The sequence below is a fragment of the Leptodactylus fuscus genome, chromosome 8, assembly GCF_031893055.1.
Source record: "Leptodactylus fuscus isolate aLepFus1 chromosome 8, aLepFus1.hap2, whole genome shotgun sequence".
In the NCBI taxonomy this organism is placed as follows: Eukaryota; Metazoa; Chordata; class Amphibia; order Anura; family Leptodactylidae; genus Leptodactylus; species Leptodactylus fuscus.
This window is the reverse complement of record NC_134272.1, coordinates 60,001,590-60,021,672: the sequence shown is the minus strand read 5'-3', so window position 1 is coordinate 60,021,672 and position 20,083 is coordinate 60,001,590. Positions and strand designations below refer to the sequence as shown.

The 20,083-nt window shown below is 41.8% G+C and overlaps 2 protein-coding genes across 2 annotated transcripts; both read right to left on the bottom strand.

Moving 5' to 3' along the window:
* Positions 1–4,126: 4,126 nt before the first annotated feature.
* LOC142216927 (hemoglobin larval subunit alpha-like) lies at positions 4,127–5,238 on the bottom strand. The gene is made up of 3 exons (XM_075285040.1): positions 5,144–5,238; positions 4,690–4,894; positions 4,127–4,255 (listed from the first exon to the last, which is right to left on the bottom strand). The coding sequence occupies exons 1-3, from the start codon at positions 5,236–5,238 to the stop codon at positions 4,127–4,129; spliced, it is 429 nt and encodes a 142-aa protein (XP_075141141.1).
* A 4,180-nt stretch (positions 5,239–9,418) lies between these two features.
* LOC142216926 (hemoglobin larval subunit alpha-like) lies at positions 9,419–10,827 on the bottom strand. The gene is made up of 3 exons (XM_075285039.1): positions 10,704–10,827; positions 9,909–10,113; positions 9,419–9,547 (listed from the first exon to the last, which is right to left on the bottom strand). Exons 1-3 carry the CDS (start codon positions 10,796–10,798, stop codon positions 9,419–9,421), a joined length of 429 nt encoding a protein of 142 aa, XP_075141140.1. The 5' UTR covers positions 10,799–10,827.
* Positions 10,828–20,083: the final 9,256 nt, after the last annotated feature.

Here is a 20,083-nt window from a genome sequence, read left to right as displayed (position 1 = left end):
GATCTGGGAGGATTGTGCTATACTGGATGTTTCAGATCACTTGGATTATATAGAGGAAGGGTCAGCAGAAATGGACCCTTGTCCACATCCATTGGTCACTTAGGAGATACACCCAAACATGTAGAATGATGAAAAAGTGCTGCCTATGTATAACCAAGTGCCGTGGTCAGCAGAGGGTGTTGGTGGCAATGTATTACAATTCAGTTTTTGTCTTTGTTTCAAATTAACTTTATTAGGATAATTAAAGAAACTAGAGTGTAGGAATTAACCACTTATTACCCGCTGACCAGACACATTTAGTTATGTGGGTTTGATGGGTATTGTTGGGATTTTTTGGTAGGTTACCCAAATAATAGCTGCTTCTTTTGTATAGTTATTGCTTATTTTGTTTATATGTGGATAGATAGATAAATAGATAGATAGATAGATAGATAGATAGACCTAAACATATCTTGTGTCTCTCAGAAAACTGTTGGTTTTGTAGAAATACGTGCATTTGTAAGCACTGGGCATTGAAAGGACTTATTCTACATTTCCTCAATGTGATCATCTTGATTTTAGAAACATACAGGCTACTTATGTATTATACCTATGTAACAATTTATGGATCATTGCATATAGGAGCATCCAGCTATCATTACAGTACATTGTCTCTATCACACAAAAATACAGTTTTATACTCTTATTCAGTATATCTTCAAGAGGAGGTGCAAATTTTGGGCTTTTTTTTTTATCTACCAAGGCTTGGTTCACATCTGCGGTATTCTGTCATATAAAGAAGAATCCAGAAAGCACGCTGGACACGAATTCATTATATGATGGATACCAGTGGAGCCTGACCTCTGACCATAATAGGGCTTGTCAGGTTTCTGTTATGGTGCACGTAATTTTCTCAGTCGATCAAACAGACTTGCAGGACTTTTTTTTTACCAAAGATTTTTGTCAAGAACTGTGCCCGAGGCTCTTGATGAAACTGCTACATGCTTGTGAACATAGCCTAGTATGGAAATTGACTGCTACCAAACATTTACTATGGACAACCATAATAAAACCAAGAACAAGCTGTAATGCCAGACACAATCAGGAGAGTAGCATGGCTTGTGAAAAAATATTCTGTGAAACACAAAAAGTACCAGGCAAGTTCCAGTTCTAAATGTGACCATGGAATTTGACATTACACTTTCAGGCTAAAGCCACACATTGCAGTTTTGCAGAACTTTCTCCTGAGGAGTTTCTGACAATATACCTATATGGAAAAAGCCAGTGTTTCCGTAGGTATAACTGACATGGTGCAACTTTCAAAAAAGTGGGATTCTTTCAGTACAGGATCCATTTCACTTGACTCGCTACAGCCCACTCTGCACTCCATCTTTTTCCTCTATGGATATCTCACTCTGTGTTCTCTGTGAGGTGGGACTAAGCTGGGTTCACATGGTGGAAAGTGAAGAGGAACCAGTCTTCCATTTCAGATTCTTCTGTACTTTCCGTCTCTGTATTTTTTGCCATGTTTTCATTGCTGAATAGTTACAAAGATACAATGGAGGTTATCACCAGACTGTCTGGCGCCAAAGGTTCTGTAGCTAAATCATTTATTAACCCTACCACGTCTCAGCACTGGACTATACAATACACAGGATACCTGCAAACATCAAGTATATAAATCTATATGGTATCCATATAGAAATAACAACATAAATGAAAAAACAAAACTAGTTCTAAATACAAAAATTATTTTATTAATATTACACATATCAAGAAAAAAAGAAAAGACAAAACAGTTAAAAACAATTAAAAAAGAATTGCATCGAAAATGCGAGTGGAGGTCGCAGTGTCACATGTAGAGCACAATAAACAACATATAGGAGTCAGTACTGTTACTGTATTATGCCCTGTCATTTCAAAACTGTAGTAAAGAGGCACTTACCGAATAACCATCGCCCAGGTCATCCCTTCTCCCTGAGCTATACGCACCTCAGCATAATCACGGGCGCAAAATAACGCGGCGTATACACTCCTAACTCCCGTTGAAATGAATGGGAGCATTTTGAGTGCGTCATCTGCCAGCACGTGTATACGTGCCAGATCAACATTACATCGTGTGAATGCACCCTAAAGCTGTATATAGGAAGCATCATCACAAAAATGTCAAAAACACGAACAAACAGTGGTATCTTCCTTGGGGCACACACTTACCAATATTGCAAATGTTATCTATACAATTAGTATAGGAATATCACATAATAATATAAAACACAGGGACAATAGATACCTATAAATAGAATATAGTATAAAATATAAATAAATAAATAAATAGGGTTAATATGAACTAATGTTATATGCGCACACAAAGATGACATCCTATTGAGCATAAGTGGGGTCAGGTAATGGGTGTTGGTGGTGGACTAATACAGCTTGGCTTCTAGTCTGCAATTCATCTAAGCGGGGTTCTATTAGGTTGAGGTCTCATCTGTCGTATTCTTCAGATCCGGTTTATGAAGTAATTTAGTCCTCATACATATTGGCATGCTAAAACAAAATAAAGGCCTTACTCATATTATTTCACATAGTTGGAAAAACCAAAAAAGTTTCATCCTAAGGTCACACAGTAGAGTCACGCTGCTCAACAGAAGGTATGTGTGGGCTCTTTTTGTGGTGAGGAAATTGTAGTTTTTATTGGTACCATATTCTGGTGCAACTTTTTGATCACTTTTTATTACTTTTTTTTTATGGGAAAGGCAACGTGACCAAAACACATTAGGGTAAGTTCAGACAGGGTTTTTTGCACTGGAAGCTGAGGCGGAGGCTGCCTCAGGTTTCGGTCCAAAAAATGGGCAGCTGCAACTAAATGCCGGTGCACTGCCAGTGCATCCAGTGGCGCGCTCCGCTCTGGATTAGGCCCAATGAATGGGTCTAGTCGGGAGGAGGGAGTGTTTTCAGGCTGAATTTTAATGGGAGCCATCTTTTTGGTCAGGATTTTGAGGCGAATACGGCCTCAAAATCCTGACCAAAATACTCAGTGTGAACTTACTCTTATAGTTTAGACTTATACACACACAGCAATACCTAATGAGAGGGAATCCATTATTCGGCTCACGCCACTTTTTTCGCATAAAATACCCACAGTGATTTGTGACTATTCAATGCCACCTGCAAATTAAGTGGCATTTTTGTCAGGGCAAGGGTAGGGGCATGGGGCAAGTGATAACCCATATATTCTGCTCCTATGAGTTTACAACCTAATATACAATACACGATTTGTCCCTGGGAGCTTACAATCTAATATACAAGAGACATCCTGCACCTAAGAGCTTACTATCTAATGTACAATAGACTCACTGCTCCTAAGAATTTAAAATATAATATATTATAGACTGTCTTCTCCATAAAGCTTATAATCTATCATAAGAATAGATCTTTTACTCAGATGTTTATCCAGTATACTGAAGTACAATTATAAGGAATTCATAAGAATGTACCCCTATATAATGCTCCATACCATACAAAACCCCCATATAATGGCCCCCTATCCTCCCATACAGTACAATTCTCCTTTATGCCGCAATATAATTGTCTTTTATGCCCCTTTATAATGTAAAAGTACAGTATATCACTTTTATTTCCTCATGTGATGGCCTCTTATACCCCTATACAGTTAAATAGCCCCTTTACACCCCTACATAATACATTTCAGGGTCCTTATATAATGGTCTACTATGACCTCATTCCATACAATGCCCCAAAATGATGACCATCCCCCCTTATTCCTGCCTCCCACACCCTGCTTTACAGTGCTTTGAGCAGTCAGTGTAGATTTCATTGTTCATGAAGGAGGCAGTAAGACTTGGAAAAAAAATGTTCATGTGTTTGCTAACCAAGGAACATTGTTCAGATGAATGGCGCTGGATTTTAGTAACAGAAAATTCTGCAACGAGTCTGAAGTGTGTAGATTTAATTTTATTTTGTCATGTAATCTCATGGATTGGGTCCTTGAATTTTCTGCTTTATAGAATATTTTTGTTCTCAATAATAATTTATCACCAGTATTAATAAAGCAATACAACTACAGAAATTATTTATAATAAAATATTTTTATTTAGACACAATAGTACAGTGAATAATGATCCATTTATCTGTATTTGGAGGTGAGGATGTGAGACACTACGGCAAGGAATTTGTCAAAAGCAGCATGGGCGGTGGCATCAAAGTCATTGGGGAAGTGAGATGCCAGGACGACCAGGATACAGTGAGACAGCAGCTGTAACACAAAGTCAGAACAATCACTGTAAGATTATTGGCCACATTTATATGAATAAACCTCATTCCCCCACATGTGTATTTATCAATGGTTCTCCTTCCATGTCCATAATAAATTACATCAGTACAGCAGGGCCTTACATATCTATAAACTATAACTCTTGTACAATCTATGGTGCTGATCATATATAATATGCATTTCATATTTGCTTGTACAATTTATCACAAAGCATGTTCTGTAGGACAGAAGAACATCTACTCTAGTGGAGTACATGTCTAAAGTGAACATATGTATATACATAATATATATATATATATATATATATATATATATATATATATATATATATATAGTATAGCAGACCAGTTTCTAGAGAGGGGAGCTTATAAATATAATATATTTCATGGAATTTAGAACTTGTCTATGAGTCTTACACTGAAGTTTCCTGGGTCCACTCTCAGGTTGTAGGCATGCAGGTCACTCAGTTTGGACAGGGATCCCTCCAAGTTGTCCAGATGTTTGGCAGCCTCTACAATAGCAGACAGGACCTTTCCTCCATGTGCCTGGACATCAGCAGATCCATGGCTCAGGTCAAAGTGGCTGAAGTAAGTCTTGGTCTGGGGGAAGCTCAGGAACAACCTAAGATTAAAGAGAAATTAAAATAAACTGCACATGTCTCATAATAGTTATAAATACCAACATTTTTTAAACTTGACATTAATCTTGGTTTACTGTAAATTTATGTAATTATTATTATTATTTTTCTAATTTTTCCTGTTTCCTATAAAATATAGGCAAATCTCCTATATATTTAAATATGATAACTTCTTGAGGATACAGCCATCATATAAACTATATATTTTTAAGAAAAATTATATCCTTCATCACCTTTCCAAAGCTTCGCCACCGAGAGCGCTGGCATTTCCACCGACTTTGCCAGTGATAGACGCAATGGCAGCCTTCTCAGCGTCAGAGAAAGTCATCTTGCTTGTGTATAGTTGTAGTGAGCTACAGGTTAAGATCTGTGAGGATTGTGCTGTACTGGATGTCTCAGATCACTTGGATTATATAGAGGAAGGGTCTGCAGAAATAGACCCTTGTCCACAGCCATTGGTCATTTTGGAGATACACCCAAAAATGTGATTTCACAGTCCTTCATTCAGAAAACTGCTGTCTATGTATAATTATGTGCAAGGGTCTTACTTTGCTTTTTTGTTGCATGCGTATACATTTAGCTATAGGTAGAGATCAGCAACTTTAAGTTGTCCTCTTATCTCAAGTTGAAATATCCTTTGTTTCAGCAGACATATGGGAGTGCCCATAATACATTCTAGCATGTCTTTGTAGTCATTACCCATTGGGTAAATGGCAGAAAGAATAGTTATGGGTAAAGCTTAGCATAACTGCAAAAATACAGCGTTATTGGCCTTTGCAAACAAAGAAAACTCCTAATATCTCTTATACTACCAGTGCCCACCATTAGGTCTCTGAGAGTTAAAGTTTTCTCTGCACATTGTTGATAGCTGCGCATACCATCTCCTCACCATTTTCATGGCTATAAAAATTGTAGATTCACACTGAAAGCATCAAAACTGTGAATGAACACGTGGAATTATATACTTAACAAAAAAAGTGTGAAACAACTGAAAATGTGTCTTATATTCTAGGTTCTTCAAAGTAGTCACCTTTTGCTTTGATTACTGCTTTGCACACTCTTGGCATTCTCTTGATGAGCTTTGAGAGGTAGTCACCAGAAATGGTTTTCACTTCACAGGTGTGCCCTGTCAGGTTTAATAAGTGGGATTTCTCGCCTTATAAATGGGGTTTGGACCATCAGTTGTGTTGTGCAGAAGTCAGGTGGCTACACAGCTGATAGTCCTACTGAATCGACTGTTAGAATTTGTATTATGGCAAGAAAAAAACAGCTAAGAAAAACAAGTGGCCATCATTACTTTAAGAAATGAAGGTCAGTCAGTCTGAAAAATTGGGAAAACTTTGAAAGTGTAGTTGCAAAAACCATCAAGCGCTTCAAAGAAACTGGTCACATGAAGACCGCCCCATGAAAAGAAGACCAAGAGTCACCTCTGCTGCGGAGGATAAGTTCATCTGAGTCACCAGCCTCAGAAATTGCAGGTTAACAGCAGCTCAGATTAGAGACCAGGTCAATGCCACACAGAGTTCTAGCATCAAACACATCTCTACAACAACTGTTAAGAGGAGACTTTGTGCAGCAGGACTTCATGGTAAAATAGCTGCTAGAAAACAACTGCTAAGGACAGGCAACAAGCAGAAGAGACTTGCTTGGGCTAAAGAACGCAAGGAATGACATTAGACCAGTGGAAATCTGTGCTTTGGTCTGATGAGTCCAAATTTGAGATCTTTGGTTCCAACTACCTTGTCTTTGTGTGACGCAGAAAAGGTGAACGGATGGACTCCACATGCCTGGTTCCCGCCGTGAAGCATGGAGGAGGAGGTGTGATGGTGTGGGGGTGCTTTGCTGGTGACATTGTTGGGGATTTTTTCAAAATTGAAGGCATATTGAACCAGCATGGCTACCACAGCATCTTGCAGCAGCATGCTATTCCATCCGGTTTGCATTTAGTTGGACCATCATTTATTTTTCAACAGGACAATGACCCCAAACACCTCCAGGCTGTGTAAGGGCTATTTGACCAAGAAGGAGAGTGATTGGGTGCTACGCCAGATGACTTGACAATTCCTGTGTGTTTTGTGACCTGGGCCAACTAAAGTAAATGAGTGGGTCTGTGCAGGCACGGGAAGCATACGGTCATCATGCACGTGCCATTCATGCCATTCAGACTGGTTTGCATAGGGTCTTACATAGATTTTTTTTTTTTTTTTTTTTTAAACACAAATCTATCTATACATTTCCAGATGACAGTATACGTCTGATAATGAGATACTGTGCCATGACCCTGTGAAAGTGATGAGCTTGGACATATACGTGACCTAGGGTGGAGTTTTGTGCAGTTTAGACCAGTCAGCATCACTAGAGGAATATAATGTATGTATATGTGCACTTTTACATTTGTGAGTCAGCTAATAAAGTTTTACTTGTAAAAATATTATATTTTTTTTATAAACTTACACCATAGGTCTTACTATTCATCATTTATACACCTATATTGAGAAGAAATCACTTTGGTTGCATTCATATTGAAGCCAGTGACAGAGCTATCACTGCCCCATATCAGTAGTAGTAGTAGAGTCTAAGGGCCCCTTCACACGGCGTAAGCGCGCCGCTCATTTAGACACAGCATATATCGGCATATACGCGCGCTACCCATTGAAATCAATGGGCTCTGTTTTGAAGCGCCTCGCTCAGACACGTGTATACGTGTCTAAATGAGCGGCGCGCTTACGCCGTGTGAAGGGGCCCTATCTCTATCTTGTCATTCTAGGACATCATACTTCTTTCCTGGCATTTTTATGATAGCCAATTGCACCCCAATAATGGGTGTGAAGTTAGATTATATATTATAAATATAATATATATGCTGTACTGTATGCAAAATACCTAACATATATATTTTTTTTCAACGTGTAAAAGGATTGTCCTCAGCAGGCTAGGGTCATAGTCAGACATGATTGGCTTCAGCAGTAGGTCACTAAGTACTTGGCTGCAGTCATGTGTCATAGACAGCCAAGTAACAATGGCTGGCAGGGAACTCCGGAATTGGTGACAGTGAAGTAATAAAGACATTTAAACAAGGATATGGGGTGTTTTTTTTTGTACTTTTATTATTTTATTCCATTTACGCTCCAATGGGCAAATTTTGCCTTAGGATAAAGCTCCACATTAGGGAAACAGCATGTTTTTTGTTGCAGATTTTGCTGCGTTTTTTTTTTTAACCAAAGTCAGGAGTGAATGAAACATAAGGGAAACATCTAAGAGCTTCCTTTATATTTTCCATTCCTTTTCAAGCCATTCCTGACTTTAACTCAAAAAATGCAGCAAAATCTGTATGGGTTTCCCGAAAGGTATCATATTCATTATATCAAGAACCTGTTAGGTCTCCTATGCAGTCCGGTAAAACTTAAAATATACAGTCTAAGGCTAGGTTCACATCTGTGTAAGGGTTTCCGTTCGGGGTCTGCTTGGGGAACCCCAAAAGGAAACCTAACCCGCTTAAAAAAGTGGTTACTTGCAGACCCCATAGACTATAATGGGGTCCGTGTGGTTTCCGCCTGCAAATGGCAAAAAATATGGAAAGATGCAGAAAAGGGGGACAAAATCCCAGAAAATAGTACTGGTGTGAACTCAGCGTAATTTACAAATTTGTAGAGTCATTTGAGGCAAAGCTGAAACTGTGTATTATACCTAGTAGTTTTTGTAAATGCCGACTCACTGCCATGTTGAGGACACATTGATGGACATGTGAATAACTCCCTTCCATGAACTTGAATGGACTCATATGGCCACACCTAATGTCAGTGAAAAACAGCATTGTCGTGTGCCTCGCTACACAAAACCCTGCCGCTGGCTAGTATCAGGATGTTATGGCCAGTGGCATGGAAGAAGTCACAGTCAATGTCAATGGTTGCCACCTTAGAAAAGAAAAAAAAAAGCTGCAACCTCTGCATTTCTGAGATAGACAAATATTCACTGGAACTGTCCTTTAAAATAGGAACAGGCTGGCAAATATAATGTAAATGGATTTTGAAAATTCCATGTGTTTGCCAACCGAGGAACCTCGTTCAGATGATTGGCGCTGAATTTCACAGAAAATACTGCAACAACTCTGAGGTGTGTGTATTGATCCTTAAGCTGGGGCTCCATGTGGCGTAAATGCCGCGGTTTGTCCAAGGCAGGCAAAACCGTGGCATTTTACAGTCCCTGCAAAGTGGATGAAATTCTAGCGAATCCCATCCACACATTACAGAAAAATATGTGCAATGGACATGTTGCGGTTTTCAAAACCTTTGCAGTTTTGGAAATCGCAGCAGGTAAATTATACCTACGGAAACGCCTGCAGTTTCCCTATAGATATAATAGAAGCAGAAAGTCCGCAGATGAAACCTGAATATTTTTGTTCTCAATAATAATTTATCACCAGTATTAATAAAGCAATACAACTACAGAAATGATTTATAATAAAATATTTTTATTTAGACACAATAGTACAGCGAATAATGATCCATTTATCTGTATTTGGAGGTGAGAATGTGAGACACTACGGCAAGGAACTTGTCAAAAGCGGCATGGGCGGTGGCATCAAAGTCATTGGGGAAGTGAGATGCCAGGACGACCAGGATACAGTGAGACAGCAGCTGTAACACAAAGTCAGAACAATCACTGTAAGAATATTGGCCACATTTATATGAATAAACCTCATTCCCCCACATGTGTATTTATCAATGGTTCCCCTTCCATGTCCATAATAAATTATATCAGTACAGCAGGGCCTTACATAACTATAAACTATAACTAGTATACAATATATGGTTCTGTTCATAGTTATACACAGTCATAAAACATGTCCTGTAGGACAGAAGAACATCTACCCTACTAGAGTACATGTCTAAACTGAACATATGAACATCTCTACAGTAGAACAGACCAGTTTCTAGAGACAAGTGCTTATAAATATAATACATTTCATGGAATTTAGAACTTGTCTATGAGTCTTACACTGAAGTTTCCTGGGTCCACTCTCAGGTTGTAGGCATGCAGGTCACTCAGTTTGGACAGGGATCCCTCCAAGTTGTCCAGATGTTTGGCAGCCTCTACAATAGCAGACAGGACCTTTTCTCCATGTGCTTGGACATCAGCAGATCCATGGCTCAGGTCAAAGTGGCTGAAGTAAGTCTTGGTCTGGGGGAAGCTCAGGAACAACCTAAGATTAAAGAGAAATTAAATGAAATCAAGCTGCACATGTCTCATAATTAGGGTTGAGCCGATCTTGAGATTTCAGGATCGATTTCAAAATCCGATTTACGATCATGTTCCAGCAGATCCTGATCCCGATCGCAATCGTGAAATTTACTCGATCGCCGATCGGGATCCGATCTTTTCAGATCCCGATCCTCAACCCTAGTCAATGCTTCTCTATGGGTTGAGCCGATCTTGAAATAATCTCCGACCTCGATCCCGCTGGAAAAGATCAGGTCGGAATTCCGATCGCGATCGTGAAATTTACTCGATCGCCGATCGGAATCCGATCTTTTCCGATCCCGATAACTCAACCCTACTCATAATAGTTATAAACATTGATATTTGATATTAATACTGTGCTGTCACTTTTAGTAACTGTAAGTTTATATATGTATTATTAATATCATTATTATTGCTATTATCATTTTCAGGTTAATTTTTTCCCTTTTCTTCTAAATTCTATACAATATTAATATATTTAATTAATAATATAATATTATTTTTTAAATATGCTAACTTCTTTAGACTGTAGCCTCTGCACAAATTCATCACCTTTCCAAAGCTTCGCCACCGAGAGCGCTGGCATTTCCACCGACTTTGCCAGTGATGGACACAATGGCAGCCTTCTCAGCGTCAGAGAAAGTCATCTTGCTTGTGTATAGTTGCAGTGAGCTACAGGTTAAGATCTGGGAGGATTGTGCTGTACTGGATGTGAGTTCACTTGGATTATATAGAGGAAGGGTCTGCAGAAATTGTCCCTTGTCCACAGCTATTGGTCATTTAGGAGATACACCCAAATACGTCCCCTTATAGTATTTTATTCAGAAAACTGCTGCATATGTATAATTATGTGCAATGGTCTTACTTTGCTTTTTTATTGTATGCGTATACATTTAGCTATAGGTAGAGATCAGCAACTTTAAGTTGTCCTCTTATCTCAAGTTGCTTAAGGATAAGGCCTCACATAATGAAACACAGCTTACCATGTTGCATTAAGAAACACAGCAGAAAAGACTACAGCTGCTACATTTTTCATCTTTGCTTTTCTTCCAATATGTCTATGGACGAAATGCAACACTTCCAGAAGTAAAATTAACAATTCTTCTTATAAATTTTCATAACAATTTTCTACGTATGCCTTATTTTATAGCTATGAAAAAAAGATAAAAAAAAAGCTATGAACCAGTTCAGTTATAATGGAAGGAAAATTTTACATTTTTGTTTAGTTTTCTAAAGTATCCCATGGTTTTTAAACATGTTTTAATCATTTACCTAATGGTATAGCTTTTTTTTTTTTAATCCCTTGATGACATCCACTGTACTACAGTAATAAGGTAGATGTCAACACTTGCATGATGGTGCTGGCCTATGGCAGCCTGCAAAGCAATAGTGTTGTAGTATATTTTAATGGTGATCAGTCCACTAGTGGTCTAAAAAAAGTTAAAAAAATATTTTAAAAAATATGTAAAAGCTCAAATCTCCCCCTTTCCCTAGATCCCACATAAAAATAAACCAATACATGTGTCCTATTCTGAATTATTTCCAGTTTCCCAGTATATTGTACAGAATATTAACCCTACCCAAAATGCACTGGAGCTAAGACACTGCCATAGCCATAGGGTTTCTGCTGTAATCTATAGCAAAGACCCTTGATTTAGGGCATTAGTGCCTCCAGCGACTCAGTCAAAGCTGACCAAGGCACCATTTTCCCAGCAGCTTATGGGCTGTGCTGTACTAGGGCTGGCGATCTGTTGCTATGATAGCTGGGAGCCTATTGAAGGTTCCCAGGCTTGTCTCAGCATTTCTTCTATTACAGGCTCTTTGCAGCCTCTAATAGATGTAGTGGTATTTTGCAGATTCAAGACTCCCTAGAGGGCTTATTAAATTCAGTATATAAAAAAACAAAACATAAAGAATTAAATCTTTGAATCACCCCTTTTTACCTAAAATACATATAAACATATATACAGTGTCCAAAAACGCCCAGTATACAAACGTATAAAAATATTTTTCCTGTAAGGTGAATACTCATGTGCAGCCTGTGCTTTTAATTCATAGCAGGCCAGTTGCAGCACGGTTGTCTGCAACCGGCCTTAGGCTAGTTTCACACATAAGAGAATCAATGGTGAACTAAAGTCAGATAAAGGGATGCATGACCAGCTATTAATAAAAGGCAATACTTTATTACAGGAATAGTGAAAGTAATATGCAAAAATCTCAGAACTGTGCATTGTATAAAACAAAGAAAATACACAGACAATACAAGTCACTGGCCAATGTATCTAAATACAGACCCAATAATATAATACTATATTCACAACTGTGGTTAGGTCTCATGAATGGAGTAATGGGAAGCGCCCAGTTATCATGCACGTGCCGTCTATGCGTTTCACCACGTTTGCATGAATCCTTACACTGCTATTTCACACACAAAAAAAAGTTTACAGTGAAAAGTATGTTGAGGACAGCAGTTACCAATCTATCTATACCCTCCTAGATGTCAGTATATGTCTGATAATGAGATACTGTGCCATGACCTTGTGGAAGTGATGAGCTTGGACATATATGTGTTTAGGGTGGAGTTGTACAGTTTAGACCTGTGTATTGAATGTCAGCATTAGTGGTGGAATATAATGTATGTATATGTACATTTTACATTTGTGCGTTTGCTAATAAAATTTTACTTGTAAAAATATTATATTTTTTTTACAAATTTACATCATAGTTCTTATTATATATCATCCTATCTACAGATGTAACTTGGGTTGCATTCATATTATAACCAGTGACAGAGCACACCATTCACTGGTCAGTGAGCTATCCAGGTTTTTCCTAGATAGCGCACTGACCCTCTCATTTCTTTAGGCCTGCACAGATGACTGTGACTTTCATGGTCCTGTGTGCGAGCTTCAAAATATGGAACAAGTCCTATTCCTGTTTGATTTTGCAGCCCTGCTTCTGCAGCTCCTATTCATTGAATGAAAAGGGCCACAGAAGCACCACCAGTGCAGAAGCGGCAAACGGATGACATCCGTGTGTCACCCGCGCACCGCTCGTGTCGTTCATTCAGAGGCGCCAATTAGCACATAGTCGTATGCAACCGACTTAAGACCAGCAGGCAAAAACGGTGGAATTTCTACACTGTGCTGCATGACTGCAGTTTTCACTGTGTTACACATACACCGGACATGTCCTGCGGCCTAGTCCATCATAAAATGAATTTTCAGACAGCACAGAGGGCGTTCCCTTTTGTTCAAACAGCACAGGGGGTGTCCTCTGAGCTGTCTGAAAACTCTCCAGCGACACCTTCATCTTCTTCTCCACCTCTTCTTCTGCATCACCGTCGCATCTTCATCCAAAAATACCGACTGTGCATGTCCGTCGGCCATTTTCCTGTGGCTGAACGGGAAAGGCCACAGAAAAATGGCCGATGGACCTTCACAGTTGGCATTTTTGGATGAAGATGCGACGGTGATGAGGAAGAAGAGACTGAGGCGGAGAAGAAGATGGAGGCGTCGCTGGAGAGTTTTCAGATAGCACAGAAGACGGCCCCTGTGCTGTCTGAAAACTCATTTACATAAGAAATTTCTCAGGAAAGGCGACGCAGATCAGAATAATAAAGTTAAGAGAATAGCCTTTCTTAAGGCCATTCTGACGTGTACTTAGTTAAAAAAGGGATTCTAATGATAAAATCTCTTTAATTATATTTTTGGAAAGCTGAGTTCTATTTCACTAGTCACACCCAGGCCTGATCACTGCCAGACCTGTAGAATCAAAAGATCACTTAAATAGAACTGGTTTCAAAACATGAAGTAGGCTAAAAGATCTGAAAAAGCAACATTATGCCCCGATCTGAAGAGATTCAAGTACACGTGAGAAACAAAGTCATCCCCATATAAGGATTACAAAACCATTTTTGAGTCTATGGGACTCCAGCGAACCACAGTGAGAGTTATTATCCACAAATGGAGAAAACATGGAAGAGTGGTGAACCTTCCCAGGAGTGGCTGGTCCACCAAAATGACTCCAAGAACACATTGATGACTCATCCAGGAGGCCACAAAAGAACCCAGAACAACATCTAAGACACTACAGGTAAGGTCAGTGTTCATGATTCAACAATTAGAAAGAGACTGGGCAAAAATTGTATCCATGGGAGAGTTCCAAAGTGAAAACCACTGCTGACCAAAAAACATCTTGGTAATAGGGCTGCTGGGACTGTAATCTCCTGCAGCTCCATAGAAGTGAATGGAGTGCCGCTCAGGCAAGCGTGCTGGTGCTCCATTCACATTGAGGCCTGAGAGGAACTTCTGTTCCCCCTACTCCTGATCACTGGGGATCTAGTGTTTGGGATCCAAGAGATCAAACAGTTATTCCCTGTCCTGTGGATAGGGGATTAGTGTCTATAATGGCATAATGCCTTTAAGCAGGCTGTTCATACTGGAAAACCCTCAAAAGTTAGCTGAATTAAAGTCAGGGAGCCATCACACAGAGTAAACGCTCCGCTCATTCTGAACGTAAAACTCGTTCAGAATGATGGCATTAAAACAGATCCCATTGATTTCTATGGATGCCGGCATACGCGTGTATCACATTGAAAGCAATAGGTCAAAAGGCCTGCCATTAATTTCAATGGAGAGCACGTGTATGCCGGCACCCATAGATATCAATGGGATCTGTTTTAACGCCGCTCATTCTGAACAAGTTTTACGTTCAGAATGAGAGGAGCGTAAACTCCGTGTGAAGGCTCCCTAATTCTGCAAAGAACAGTGGTCCAAAATTCCTCCACAAAGATATGAGAGACTCTTTGGCAGTTGTCACAGACACTTGATTGCAGTTGTTGCTGCCAAGAGAGACACAACCAGTGATTAGGATTAGGGGAAAATACTTTCTCACATAGGGCCAGGTTGGTTATGTTTGTCGCACTCCTGGTTCACATTAGCGTTTGTATTCCGTTCGGAAGGAGTCCACCTGGAGACCCCCCGAACGGAACACAAGTGCAATTGCAAGCGATGTGCTGTCAAAGCGCACGGACCCCATACACTATAATGACATCCGTGTGCTTGCTGCGCACTGCCCGCACGAATCATGTCCGCATGATTCGTGTAGGCAGTGCGCGGCAAGCACATGAACCCGTTGCAACTCTGCATGATCTACACTTAGTTTGCATGAAATCTTATCATCCTCCTGCTGAATTGGCCAATACAGGCCACTGAAACGCGTTGAGGCAGCTGAGATTTAGTAGTAGTGCAGTGTCATCCCGCATATGTATATTAAACGGAGTGGGGGCACAGTGAGAACCCTGACTTATATGCATCCTCCCGGGTATCCAACACTGCCTTAGTTGTTAATTGGTGTGGACACTGATATATTTACTGCCTGCATGGGTGTAGTAAACAGCGCTTTCCTTTCATTTCTTGTTTTTATGGAGGACACTTTCAAAGGTTGTTTGAGGTTTACTGACCCACTCAGTGGCGGATCCAGGGTTTGCGGGGCCCTGGGCAATTGACTTTGGCGGGGCCCTACTTACTGGGGGTCTCGCACTTCTAACCTGTACTTCCCAACTGTTGAAGACTAGAAAGAGGGAATAAAACGTGCGGCGCGCCGCAGCAAATTAGGCCCCACCCACTTTTATGTTGACTCCACCCATTCTCATTCAATTTTCATGTGATTCCACACAGTATAATCCTCCTACAGTCACCTGTAAATTATATGTCCCCCCTCCATCTCTCCCCCATTTTCATATACACCCTTCATCTACCCCTAGATTCATGTCCCCCCTCTATCTCTGTCCCCAGTTTCATGCCATTCTCCCCCTTTATCTGCCCACAGTTTCATTTCCCCCCGTCTCTGCCCCAGTGTCATGCCGTTCTCCCCCCTTCATCTGCCCCAGTGTCATGCCGTTCTCCCCCCTTCATCTGCCCCAATGTCATGCCATTCTCCCCCCTTCATCTGCCCCAGTGTCATGCCATTCTCCCCCCCTTCATCTGCCCCAGTGTCATGCCGTTCTCCCCCCCTTCATTTGCCCCAGTGTCATGCCGTTCTCCCCCCTTCATCTGCCCCAGTGTCATGCCATTCTCCCCCCTTCATCTGCCCCAGTGTCATGCTGTTCTCCCCCCCTTCATCTGCCCCAGTGTCATGCCGTTCTCCCCCTCCATCTGCCCCAGTGTCATGCTGTTCTCTCCCCCTCTATCTGTCCCAGTGCCATGCCGTTCTCCCCCTCCATCTGCCCCAGTGTCATGCTGTTCTTTCCTCCTTCATCTGCCCCAGTGTCATGCCATTCTCCCCCTTCATCTGCCCCAGTGTCATGCTGTTCTCTCCCCCTTCATTTGCCCCAGTGTCATGCTGTTCTCCCCCCTCCATCTGCCCCAGTGTCATGCTGTTCTCTCCCCCTCTATCTGTCCCAGTGCCAAGCCGTTCTCCCCCTCCATCTGCCCCAGTGTCATGCTGTTCTTCCCCCCTTCATCTGCCCCAGTGTCATGCCATTCTCCCCCCTTCATCTGCCCCAGTGTCATGCCATTCTCCCCCCTTCATCTGCCCCAGTGTCATGCTGTTCTCCCCCTCCATCTGCCCCAGTGTCATGCTGTTCTCCCCCCTCCATCTGCCCCAGTGTCATGCCGTTCTCCCCCCTCCATCTGCCCCAGTGTCATGCTGTTCTCTCCCCCTCTCTCTGTCCCAGTGCCATGCCGTTCTCCCTCTCCATCTGCCCCAGTGTCATGCTGTTCTCCCCCCTCCATCTGCCCCAGTGTCATGCCGTTCTCCCCCCTCCATCTGCCCCAGTGTCATGCTGTTCTCTCCCCCTCTATCTGTCCCAGTGCCATGCCGTTCTCCCTCTCCATCTTCCCCAGTGTCATGCTGTTCTCCCCCTCCATCTTCCCCAGTGTCATGCTGTTCTCTCCCCCTCTATCTGTCCCAGTGCCATGCCGTTCTCCCCCTCCATCTTCCCCAGTGCCATGTCGTTCTCCCCCTCCATCTTCCCCAGTGTCATGCTGTTCTCCCCCTCCATCTTCCCCAGTGTCATGCTGTTCTCTCCCCCTCTATCTGTCCCACTGCCATGCCGTTCTCCCCCTCCATCTTCCCCAGTGTCATGCTGTTCTCCCCCTCCATCTTCCCCAGTGTCATGCTGTTCTCTCCCCCTCTATCTGTCCCAGTGCCATGCCGTTCTCCCCCTCCATCTTCCCCAGTGTCATGCTGTTCTCCCCCTTCCATCTGCCCCAGTGTCATGCCGTTCTCACGTTCTCACACACACACACACACACACACACACACACACACACACACACTCACCATTCCTCGTTCCCCCGCAGCTCTCTCCCTCATACACATATTGTAGGCGCGATGTGACGTCATCATATCGCGCCTACCGCTGATGAGCTGAATACATAGGCGTTTAAAGCAGGAGCTGTCAGCTCCTGCTTTAACACTGAGCTCAGTTGGAATCGGAACATACTGACCGGGACCATTTTGTTAGGTCCCAGCCGCGCCACGGTGCCCCGGGCGGTTGCCCGGCTCGCCCGGCCCTGGATCCGCCCCTGGACCCACTGAATTAGCACTGGGAGATCAGAGTTCATAAGTCATTTAAACTCTGATATCATGCTAAGCTTTTAACTAATGAATTATTATATTCACGTTAGCTTATTTAGGTTTGCTTGAGAGGTACATGATTTATCGAATACTCCTATCTAGTATTGGGATATCTACATTGGGATATCTTCCTCATACAAACCAGTGGACTTTTATCACTGTTTCTCATAGGTCTATCTATTATTTTAATTTTAAGCAAATAAAAGTTATATTTGATATGTTTACTCCTTCAGTGACACTATTACATTGGGCAATAACCCATCAGTGAGATTATTTACATAAAGTGTTGCTCAGCTGATCTGGCTTTATACAAGTAACCACTGGTATGTCCAGGAGTTACAGGTTCTCTTGTTAGCGTCTCGTGTCATCCTCTTTGAGGTGAGCTTATTGCATTTGTGCAGCGTGTGAGCATCACTATGTTTATAAGGTGTCTTATTTTTACTTTAAATATTGGGATATCTTTGTTTCTTGAACATATATTTCTCCTCAATAATAAACTAGACTGGGCTGATCACCTGGAGGCGCTGCACAGAAAGGGCCACAGCAGACTCTACCTGCTCAGGAGGCTGAGGGCCTTCGGAGTCCAGGGGACACTTCTTAGGGCCTTCTTCAACTCTGTGGTTGCCTCAGCCATCTTCTTCGGTGTGGCCTGCTGGGGAAGCAGTATATCAACCAGGGACAGAAATAGACTTGACAGGCTGATCAGGAGGGCCAGCTCTGTCCTGGGGAGCCCCTTGGACCCAGTACAGGTGGTGGGTGACAGAAGGATACTGTCTGTGGTGACCTCCATGCGGGGGAACAAATCCCACCCCATGTATGGGACCCTGATGGGACTTGGCAGCACTGTAAGCGACCGTCTGCTTCACCCCAAGTGTGAGAAGGAGCGTTATCGCAGGTCCTTCCTTCCAACCGCGACCAGGCTGTATAATCTACATCAGACCAAACGAAGATCACTCCGCACTGAGAACTAATGATTATGAGGATGACCATGAGGTCTTCCTCTTTCTCTTCTGTTTTTCCTTAGCTGCCATGGACTCCTAGTATATCTTCTCTTCTCAGCTTATCTGTGTCTACGTCTGTAACATATTACTCTGTATATTATCCTGTATCTGTATTACTATGCTGCTGTAACACGCTGAAATTTCCCCAAGGTGGGACTATTAAAGGATTATCTTATCTTATCTTATATAGAATCTCCGTAATAAGATTAATGACAAATGGTTCCTTTTATCTAGTATAGCACAGACATAATAAGGTAAACATGGAAAGATAAGAGACATCTGGAATATTTTACACTGTGTACATTACATATGTTGTGGCTAAATTTAAATCACAGATAACTTAAAGTGTAAAGTAACATTTATTTACTTTTTCATAAATCAATATGAAATAAATTCCACACCAAATTCAGCGCCATTTTCCTCTGTGTTAATGTACCCTACTACTATGGCAGTTGCAAGCATTGAAAATGGAGAAATCTGCATGTGGATGGGCTTTCTCTCAACTGCTCCTACACAATTTGGAAAATGGGTCACCTCCCAGAACTTGGCTGCAATGTCCTTCTATTGCTCTGTTTTTGGATGTGAAATAAATTCTTCATGCAGCAAATCCAACAGGGCCTGGCAAGTATCCCGGACAATGTGGGTGACAGTTGACTTGCTAAGGGTTGGTTCACACTAGCACTTGTATTACGTCCGGAAGGAGTCTGCATGGACACCCCCCGGAGGGAATATAATCGCAGTTGCAAGAGATGTGCTGGCAAAGCACATGTGCTTTCCGCGTAGTGCGGGCAGTGCGCGGCAAGCACACGGAGCCCATTATAGTCTATGGGGTCCGTGTGTAAAAATAACACTCCCATTGACTTCAATGATATCTTTTACACGTGTAAGAAAACACGTCACTTTTTTTGGCGCGTTTTTTATTGAAGTCAATGGGAGTGTTATTTTTACACGTGTATTCTATACATGTATAAGATGCAAAAATACACTCGCATTAACTCCGTGTGCACGGGCCATAAGACGGAAGTGGAAGTGCATGGAGGAGAAGCTCTAGCCTGTTGCCAGATAACCTTGAAATAAAAAGAAGTCTCTGTGGACTCTCTGCTTCAATAATATGTATAAGGAAAGTACTGGTGTTTCCGTAGGTATAGTTGACATGCCCCCAATGTTTTTGGACAACGTCTCAGCTGCGTATATTTTTCTGCAATGTGTGGATGGAATTCACTAGACTTCAATGTGTGGATGACATTGCAATGACTGTACAGTGGGACCCTGGCTTATAGCACACAACATATCACATTTGCTACCAAAATAAAGCCATTTCTGCAATCTGCATGAATCACCATAACC

Coding starts and splice junctions, on each gene's coding strand:
- LOC142216926 (XM_075285039.1), bottom strand. CDS start 10,798: ATGACTTTCTCTGACGCTGAGAAGGCTGCCATTGTGTCCATCACTGGC. Junction 10,114..10,703: donor GGTGGCGAAGCTTTGGAAAG/GTGATGAATTTG, acceptor CTTTAATCTTAG/GTTGTTCCTGAGCTTCCCCC. Junction 9,548..9,908: donor TGGACCCAGGAAACTTCAGT/GTAAGACTCATA, acceptor TTTGTGTTACAG/CTGCTGTCTCACTGTATCCT.
- LOC142216927 (XM_075285040.1), bottom strand. CDS start 5,238: ATGACTTTCTCTGACGCTGAGAAGGCTGCCATTGCGTCTATCACTGGC. Junction 4,895..5,143: donor GGTGGCGAAGCTTTGGAAAG/GTGATGAAGGAT, acceptor CTTTAATCTTAG/GTTGTTCCTGAGCTTCCCCC. Junction 4,256..4,689: donor TGGACCCAGGAAACTTCAGT/GTAAGACTCATA, acceptor TTTGTGTTACAG/CTGCTGTCTCACTGTATCCT.